The 9,053-nt window shown below is 55.0% G+C and overlaps 1 protein-coding gene across 3 annotated transcripts; it reads left to right on the top strand.

The window, feature by feature from the left end:
- The first annotated feature begins 121 nt into the window (after positions 1-121).
- Chtf18 (chromosome transmission fidelity factor 18) lies at positions 122-8,510 on the top strand. 3 transcript variants are annotated; one of them, XM_051181098.1, is made up of 22 exons: positions 122-456; positions 588-770; positions 855-1,002; positions 1,152-1,320; positions 1,713-1,805; positions 1,895-1,947; positions 2,070-2,208; positions 2,822-3,031; positions 3,455-3,552; positions 3,774-3,897; positions 3,990-4,138; positions 4,240-4,333; positions 4,638-4,736; positions 4,809-4,939; positions 5,323-5,470; positions 6,275-6,499; positions 6,582-6,731; positions 6,829-6,959; positions 7,549-7,693; positions 7,779-7,910; positions 8,132-8,189; positions 8,271-8,510. In XM_051181098.1, the coding sequence occupies exons 1-22, from the start codon at positions 366-368 to the stop codon at positions 8,405-8,407; spliced, it is 2,907 nt and encodes a 968-aa protein (XP_051037055.1). In that variant the 5' UTR covers positions 122-365; the 3' UTR covers positions 8,408-8,510. The 3 variants fall into 3 exon arrangements, with proteins under 3 accessions (XP_051037055.1, XP_051037056.1, XP_051037057.1); XM_051181099.1 differs by having other exon boundaries at positions 588-671; XM_051181100.1 differs by lacking the exon at positions 122-456 and having other exon boundaries at positions 632-742.
- Positions 8,511-9,053: the final 543 nt, after the last annotated feature.

Here is a 9,053-nt window from a genome sequence, read left to right on the forward strand (position 1 = left end):
GTATTCTTCACCTGGAGCTCCGCCCACCGAAGGCTAGTGAGGCCCCTCCCGGACAATCTGCGCACGCATCTTCATAGCCCCACCTCCTATTTCCCCGCCTCCCGGGGAATACAGATGATTGTACAGGCCAATAAAAAGTATTCTTGGTCCTCTGCTTCCACCACTGAATTTATTATTTCTCTTCTCCCGCCCTTTGCGTGAGAAGACCCGCCCTGCCCCTTGGCCAATAGTGGGCGCTTCTGGAAACGCCTGCTGCTGATTGGCGGTACTGGAGGTTCGTGGGGAGTGGCGCGCAGTAGCAGTGGCGCGGGAAGTTCTGAGGGTGAGTTTGCTGTGCGAGCAGTGGTCTGGCAACACTGGAGGTCATGGAAGACTTCGAGGAGCATCTGTACGGTGTGGAGGATGACTTCCACAATCAGTTCGCGGACGAGCTTGAAGTGCTGGCGGAGCTGGAAGGTAGGTGCGGGTCCTGGGTCTCGGCCAGGTCGTGGCTGCATCCTCCTGCCGACATGAAGAGCTGCGTGGATGGGATAGGCAGTGGCTGGGAGTACGCTTCTGTGTGCGGCTGCTGTGAATCTCTATCTCAGCAGGGACACAGGACCCGGCGCCCTTTGGGAACCTCCAGACTCCAGCGAGACGTCCCCCATTGACGTTTGAAGAGGCCATTGCTGGTGGGGACACTGCCCCGCGTCCCTGCCCTGTGGGGTCTCCAAAAAATGACTGCCGCAATACCAGAAAGAATGTTCGTAGGGACCAGCCTGAACCCTCCAGTATGTCCAGTTGGCATTGGGGTAGGGGATGTTGAGGACCAGCTTTCTCCTCTTTGCCTCCTCTTCCTGCCTCTGTCTCTGCAGGCCCCATGATCAAACGACCCAGGCTGGAGGTGGTGAAGAGGCTGAACTTTGAGCCAGATATGGAGGAGCTCCTGTATCCCGATTCCCCTCCAGGGGACATCACCCCCCCACCGAGTCCTGAGGTCTTCCCTGGGATGTTGGACCCTGGGTGTGTTGCTTGCGGGAATGTAATTTCTACCTTGGACAGCTGCTTGTCTCCGGATGAGGCGCTGGGAGTGGAAGCCTATGGGAGGAGAGAGGGGTGAGTGTGGGTCCAGGCTCCCCATTGAGGTGACTGGAAATGCCTGTCCCTCTTAGGCCCTCGGACACTAGTGCTGACAAAGGCACCACGCAGGCTTTGCCAAGTCCCCGCAACCCTGTCCTGAGACGTCCCCCTGTCTTAGAGGAGTACATCAATGTGACGTCCACAGGTGGAGAGCGAGCCTTTTTGGTGCTCCGGGCTGACCTCACAGGCACTGGGCTGCAGGTATGTGACTACAGCATGGGGTTAGCCATAGCATTGGTTCCTTTATGTTGCCAATGGGCTTTTAGCAGGTTCTGATGCCAGTTTCACCCGTGTGAATTGCTGGAATTGGCATGCCCAGGTAGTCCGATGTTGGGGACATCAGTGTTTCTTTGGGGGGGGGTGGCCTTAGAGTGCCAGCCTGTACCTCAGCTGCTGGCTTTCTGCTCTTCTGTTTTCCTCTCCCACCCTACAGCTGACCTCCCTTGGATCAGGCCTATCGGAGTGTGGCCTGTCTTCTCTGAATAGTTGTGGTTTTGTCTCTCTCTCTCTCTGTCAACTTTTTTGGGCAAGGGCATTGCGGGTGCTCCCGTGACCTGGGAGAGTTACAGAGATGACAAATCTGTCTTGCCCAGAGCCCTCCTTTGGATGTCCAGTGGCGAGGCCGAGGCCAGCTGGACCTGCTGGGTGTCCCCTTCACTTCCTTGAAGGAGCAGGTTGACAACATGGTGAGTTTAGTGGAGTGTGGGGAGGTATGTATGTTGAATCCAGGTGCTGGTTGGACTTGTCCTGATGCCAGCCTATCCTGTTTGTATAGCGACGGCAGCAACTGCTTGAGGAGGCCCAAGAGCTCTCAGACACTCTACACAGGTGATTTGTGTACTTCCTACCCCGGGCATCCCTGTTTGTTCTTGGACTGATCTTCTGGCATGTGTGGTGGACATGGGTCACTGTGACCTCTGTGTAGTGAATCAGGACTTGATTCTCTGTAGCCTCAGGTCTGAAAGGACGGAGGCTCTTCCAGAGGGGCCCCCTGAGGAAGAGCCAGCCCCGGGCCAGGACACTACTCAGCACTACCTCTGGGTGGATGAGTTTGCACCCCAGCACTACACAGAGCTGCTCAGCGATGATGTGAGCTTTCTTGTTCTCACTTACGTGTGACTAGCTTGCCCTGTCAGCATGAGGAAAAGGGTTAGATCCAGTTCATATCTGTGGTCCTGGGCCACTGGGTGCTAAGGGTGATATGGGGACTGAATGGTAAATGGGGAAACTGAGTCAGCACAAAAGTGGCTTACTGCTAGTTGATTGTGACCTGCTGTAGGCTTTGTTACAGGTCTGAATGTCCTAGCTCCATGGTTCTCAACCTTCCTAATGCTGTGACACCACAATGTTGTGGTGACCTCCCAACCATAAAATTATTTTCATTGCTACTTCATAACTATAATTTTGCTACTGTTATAAATCATAATGTAAATATGTGTTTTCTGGTAGTCTTGGGGCCACTCAACCCCCAAGTGGGTCATGATCCACAGGTTGAGAACTGCTGCCTAGCCTGTCCTTTTGCTCACCCTCAGCAATTGGTAGTGGGTTGTCCTGAGTGAGCATGGGGTCCCAGAAGTTGGGACAGGGCTAAGAGATGGAGGCCTTAGTGAACCTGGGTCTTCCCTTTGAGCCTCACTGTTCCTGTCTGTGTTGAAAATGTGATCTTGGCAGGGGCCTTTCCCTTAGGCTTTCTTTTTAACAGTTCACTAACCGCTGCCTCCTCAAGTGGCTGAAGCTATGGGATCTTGTGGTGTTTGGCCATGAGAGGCCTGCCCGGAAGGCCAGGCCCAGTATAGAGCCAACCCGGGTTGGGAAGGAGGCCACAGCCCCTGGCAAGTGGAAAAGCCATGAGCAGGTGCTGGAGGAGATGCTAGAAGCTGAGTTGGACCCGAGCCGGAGGCCCCGGCAGAAGGTAAACCCCACCCGGACCTGTGTCAACATAGCTGAGCTTGGGGCTTTGCCCTCTGGGTAGCCAGTGCTATTGAAGATGTCCATGAGGCACCTTTAAGTACAATAACATCAGGTTTGGCATCAAGTGCCAATGTTGAGAATTTTAAGTTGAATCCATTCTCCTAAAGTCAGCACTCCTTGAAGGCTCCGTGCCTCACGAACAGGGTGATGGACAGTGGGTAAGGGGCATGGGCCCACTGGGTGGGTCTTGGCGTTCCTGTCAAGTCCCACATAATTTGCTTCCTCGGGGTTTTCTTACTATGAGTTCTCTTTGATGGCTGGAGTGGGGGGAGCAGTGATCAACCTTGTTGATAGCCCCTGGCAGTTAGCCATGAGGTCCCTGGAGGCTAAGGGATCAGCATTCTATCCTCTGATTTGACTGTAGGTGGCACTGCTGTGTGGCCCTCCAGGACTAGGCAAGACCACACTGGCACATGTCGTTGCACGGCATGCAGGATATTGTGTGGTTGAGATGAATGCCAGGTGAGTTGAGAAGACCCATGTCTGGGGTTCTGTGAGATTGAGCCTGGGGTGCAGCTCTAAATCCCTGGCTGGTGGGTAGAGTTAGGGCCTTGGATGTGTAGCCTGGGGTTGGTACATGTCCTTCAGGGCTTGCTGAGCTTGGTGGTAGCTACATCCACTGGAGCCTTATAGCATCCTGCTGGGATGCTGACCGCTATCTGTAACTCTGCTTGCTGTTCCAGTGATGATCGTAGTCCTGAGGCCTTCCGAACACGCATTGAAGCAGCTACACAAATGGAGTCCGTGCTGGGTGCGGGTGGGAGGCCCAACTGCCTGGTTATTGATGAAATCGATGGGGCCCCCACGGTAGGCCTCACTACTGCTAATGTGGGTGGATAGGAAGCAGGTTGGGTACACTAGGGCTCTGGCTCACTGACATCTTTTGTGCCTCCCTGAAGGCAGCCATCAATGTTCTCTTGAGCATCCTGAATCGCAAGGGTCCACAGGAGGCTGAGCAAGGAGGCACAGCTGCACCTGCAGGGGGTCGGCACCGCAGGGCTGAGGGGGGCCTCCTAACAAGGCCCATTATCTGCATCTGCAATGACCAGTGAGTGCAGTAGAGGGACTGGGCCTTCCTGGGCAGAAGGGTCCCCCGATTTAGCCCCTGTGCCTGTCCCTGGTGTGGCAACAGTAGGTCCTGTCCTACAGGTTTACACCTTCCCTGAGACAGCTGAAACAGCAGGCCTTTCTGCTCCATGTTCCACCAACTCTGCCCTCCAGGCTGGTACAGCGACTACAGGAGGTCAGCAGGGCAGGGACGAGGACAGCTTCTGGTGCAAGATGCAGCCTCTATCCTGACCTGCCTTCCCATGTTCCTTCCCCCTGAGCACCCTGGTCTTCTCACATTGGCTGTGGTATTGAGCTGTCAGGGTGTAATATAGGTCTATGGTAGGAACTGCACTGCACTCTCTGCTTGCCCCAGCACAGGACTGTTCACAGTGTCCAGGGAACCAGGTTGTGGCCACAGGGTTGGCTCTGAGGATGTGCTAGACTGGGCATGGGTCCTCTCAGCAGTGGTAGACACTATAGTGCTCACCCCGTCTTAGATCTCTCTGCAACATGGCATGCGGTCTGACCCAGGTGCACTAGCTGCCCTCTGTGAGAAGACTGACAACGACATCCGTGCCTGCATCAACACCCTACAGGTGGGACTATGGCTCAGGTGAGGCTGGGTAGGCTGAGGTGGCTGCTGCTTACTTCTTTCTCCCTTTGTCCAGTTTCTGTATGGGAGGGGCCAGCGGGACCTGAGTGTGAGGGATGTGCAGACCACCCGTGTTGGCCTGAAGGACCAGCGCAAAGGGCTATTCTCTGTGTGGCAAGAGGTTTTCCAGTTGCCCAGGGCTCAGAGGTAGGTAATTTAGCTGGTATAAATGGTCCAGCCTTGTTCTGGATGCTCCTGGTGCCGAGAGCTGAGACACTACCTGGTGCTGCCAGGCCTCCAGGACAGCTGTTTAGTTTCACTTGTGTTTTTTGGGTAGGAACCTGACCAGGGTTGGAGCCCAGTTAGTGTCTCAAGGGGAGTAGCCCAGAGGTTGACCTTCCCTGACCTTCCTTTAGTCAGTCATAGTCATTTGTTCCTAGATGACTGTTTAGAGATTCTTGTTTCCTCAGAGTGATATAAAACAGGCCAGCCAAGGCATCACTCTGGATATACAGGATGTAGCTAGGATGCTGGTGGCATCTTTGTTTTCAACTGGGCTTGGCATCAGCTTCGGCACTCTCTACTTGCAGGCGACTTGTGGGCCAGGACCTGATCCTACCAACCCATGCTCTCCTCCTTAATGATGGGGACAAGAGCTCCTTGACCCTGGCCTCTCAGCGCTTCTACCATATCCTACGTGTGACTACCTCTGCAGGCGAGCATGAGAAGGTTGTCCAGGTACCTGTGCTCACCCCAGCTCCTTGATCCTAGTACTAACAAAAGATGCCCTGGGTTGGTTCCAAAGTGTGGGTAGATGGGTATCAGGCATCCAAGGGGATGGTAGGATTAAGTACAGGAGCCACAAGGAAGGACCCTCAGACCCAGGAGGGGAACAATAAATTTGGAGGTAACAGAAGACAGCTTAGGCATCTAAGGATACGTTTTGATTGGGCTGGTGACTAGGAGCCATTTGGGGATCTCTGTGCGGCACATGTTGGGTCTGGGGCTCAAAGACATTAAGTTCTAAATGGAGGGTTGCACATGGGTAGAAAGCAGGTAGGGAGAGGTTTGGACTTGAGCAAATGACATAACCTCCACTATCCCCCAGAGGCCTGGCTTAAGCTGCTTTCAACTCTAAGCAGCTTTGGATTAGCAGTTGGGAATCCACCGACAATCTGGAAATCTGCAGTTTTGAGGGGCTATGTGGTGTGGCCAGTGGGCACTAGACTTACATGGACCAAGCTGGGGCTGCTGTGCCCTGGATTCTGAGGATATACTTTCTGCCACATCAGGGCATGGGGGCTAGACCATGTGGACCCCTGGAAGCAAGTGGGTGGGCTGTCCCATCCCCCTTGTCTCAGGGTCTTCATTAGACAAGTAGATCCTTCCCCAGATGGGCAGCTGATCCTACACCTTGGACATCACAGAGCAGGAGCTAGAGAAAGGATCCTGAGGCCGGAGCTCATGCTGTGGGGAGATGAGGGTCAGAGGCTCTGGGTCTACCTGCTCCACAGGGGGTCACGGCCTGCTCATTACTCTTAGGGCCTATTTGACAACTTTTTATGCCTTCGCCTTCGCGACTCCAGCCTCGGCACCGTGTGCTGTGCCCTTGACTGGCTGGCCTTTGATGACCTGCTGGAGCAGGCTGCCCACCATGGGCAGAGTTTCCAGCTGCTGCGCTACCTGCCCTTCCTGCCTGCGGCCTTCCACGTGCTCTTTGCCTCCAGCCACGTGCCACGTATCACTTTCCCCAGCAGCCAGCAGGAGGTGTGTCATCTGCTACATTTGTACTTAGGGTGTGGCCCTGGGGGGTTCTGCTCACCTGGCCCTAGCTCACTTTCTGTCCTAGGCCCAGACCCGGATGAGCCAGACAAAGAACCACATCCAGACATTGGTGTCAGGTATGGCACCATCCACCCGTAGCAGGGCCACACCTCAGGCCCTTGTTCTAGATACCCTCTGCCTGCTCCTGGATGTCCTCGCACCCAAGCTGCGCCCTGTAAGTGTCAGAGTTGGAGGAAAGGATGGGGTTTGTGGCTGGTGTGGCTCCTGGCATTGCTCAGTTGCCCTGTCTGTGCCCACCCGCTTGACCCTAGGTGAGCACACAGCTGTACAGTGCCCGTGAAAAGCAGCAGTTGTCCAGCCTTGTGGGTACCATGCTTGCCTACAGTCTCACCTATCACCAGGAGCGCACACCTGATGGGCAGTACTTCTACAGGCTGGAGCCGTGAGTGCCCCTTTCCCTAGGCTGGGGGGGGGGGACCTGGGGATCTGCAATGTGGGTGCCAAAGCCAGTGTGGTCTTGGTGAGGTGTCCAAGGGGTTGTTGGTTGTAGTTTATGTTTGGCACAGATGTGGCTGGCACTATGCCCCACCCCAGGTCAGACACTGTTCTGATGTCCAAATTTCAGTATAGGGTTCATTAACCTCTGTCCATCCAAAAGTGGACAGTCTTCTATGTCTTTGTATCTGCTGCTCCTCGGGCTCCAGAGGGCTAGAGTGACTTGAGGCACAGCAGCAGCAAGCCAGAGAGCCTGCAATTCCCATGAGGCCCCCAGTGTCCCTGCCTGTTCTTACATCCCCCCTAAAGCACTGTGCATGTTATTTGTCATCCCACTTGTATTTGGGGGAACTGAGTCTGCTGTTGTGTTAGGATGTAGTGTCAGGAGCTTAGTGTATGGGTTGGTGTAACAGGCGACCTTGGTCCTACTGACTCCACACCCTAGCTCTTGAACTTGGTTTGTGGGGCTGATGCAATACGGGGACCCTGGTGCTGCTGACTGGTACCCTGGTACCTTGCCTCACCCACCTGGTCAGGAATGTGGAGGAGGTCTGCCGCTTCCCTGAGCTGCCTGCCCGAAAGCCCCTCACCTACCAGGCTAAGCAGCTTATTGCCCGGGAGATTGAAATGGAGAAGATGCGGCGGGCAGAGGCTTTGGCCTGGGCTGGAGGTGGCCCCCAGGTAAGCTTTCCCCTTGGTGCTGAGATAGCACATACTATTAGTGGTTTGTCCTTGACCAGCCAGCTCTTACCATACTTCCTTTCAGGTGGACCAGGGTCCCTCGGGGCCTGCAAGTCTGAAGACAGACAGTGGGGATAAAGTGGTGAGGCAACCTGCTCCACGTAACCACGAGCAGCGACTAGAACACATCATGAAGAAAGCAGTCGTGCAGGAGCAGGTATGGGGGGTAGAGCTGGGGCAAAATGATGACTGGAGGGTGGGGCTTGCTCCAGGTCTCAAGGACCTACCTGTTGCTCCCAGAAAGTGGGCAGTGGGTTAGGAGAAATACTCCCAGTCGCAGGTCTAGCTCTGAGGCATTGAAGTCTCCTCTCCCATGGGAACGGCTTGGGTGTGCCCTCTTGCCCACATACCAATCTGGTGGTCCCTCTTCTCTGCTAGCCTGAGAGGGACTTCTTTGGACGTGTGGTCATCAGGAGAGTGGCAGTCCCAAGCAGAGGTGCGTATGGGTTACAGAAGAAGGGGTGGGGTGGGGACATGGGCTGGGGTCTGCTGAGATGCAACCCTTTGGTCCCTGCAGAAGCTGAGGCCCCAGAGAAGGACACAGACGAGTGGCGCATGGGTGTGGCAGTGGGCAGGAGTGAGGTTTGGTTCCGGTTCAACGAGGGTGTTTCCAATGCTGTGCGACGCAGCCTGTACATCAGGGACCTGCTGTAGCCCCCATTGTCCTAGGACATCAGATCACAGTGACTCCCACAGGGAATGTACAAAAGCAAAGACACCTGGAGAAGTCTATTTATAAAGTCACACCTTACACAGAGTGTGGGTCAGGCTCATAAGATGGTACACTTGGCCTTCTCCACCCAAGGGTTGTTCTTCATCAGGTCAGGGTTCAGGAAGGGGTCCTTGGGGATCCCATCCTCGATCCACTTGAGAAGCCTGTGAGTGGGGAGTTTCAGTGAATGTCGGTCATTCCCATGGCACCTGCCCACTGGGGTGTGAGGCCCTGGTTAACCCAAGGGGCAGTGGCAGGACAGGTTAATGACACACATCACAGGGCACTCACTCTGGGATCGTCTTGGAGGACATCTCCCTCTTGAAGGCCAGTTGGTACTTGAGGCTCTCCACCTCCTTCTTCATCTGGGGCACATCCCACTCCTCCATAGCGTCGGGGGCGTCGGAGGTAGCCAGCCTGAGGCTGGTGGGCAAGAGAAACAAAAGAGCTGGGTCTGCAGCCCTACCCCCTGCCCCAGGACAGGAAATCCCACCTGCCCCTGGAGACTACTGCCCATTGGACAATACCACCCACTGGCTCTTTCTGAGATCTGCAGTGATGTTGGCGAACAGGGCCTGGACAGAGCCA

Source organism: Phodopus roborovskii, unplaced genomic scaffold, assembly GCF_943737965.1.
Source record: "Phodopus roborovskii unplaced genomic scaffold, PHOROB, whole genome shotgun sequence".
Lineage (NCBI taxonomy): Eukaryota > Metazoa > Chordata > Mammalia > Rodentia > Cricetidae > Phodopus > Phodopus roborovskii.

What these genes read in the sequence shown, in the direction of transcription:
- Chtf18 (XM_051181098.1), top strand. Translation starts at nt 366, where the DNA reads ATGGAAGACTTCGAGGAGCATCTGTACGGTGTGGAGGATGACTTCCAC. An exon ending in GCCGGAGGCCCCGGCAGAAG is followed by an intron (nt 3,032 to 3,454) that starts GTAAACCCCACC and finishes ATTTGACTGTAG; the next exon opens with GTGGCACTGCTGTGTGGCCC. An exon ending in TGGTACAGCGACTACAGGAG is followed by an intron (nt 4,334 to 4,637) that starts GTCAGCAGGGCA and finishes ACCCCGTCTTAG; the next exon opens with ATCTCTCTGCAACATGGCAT.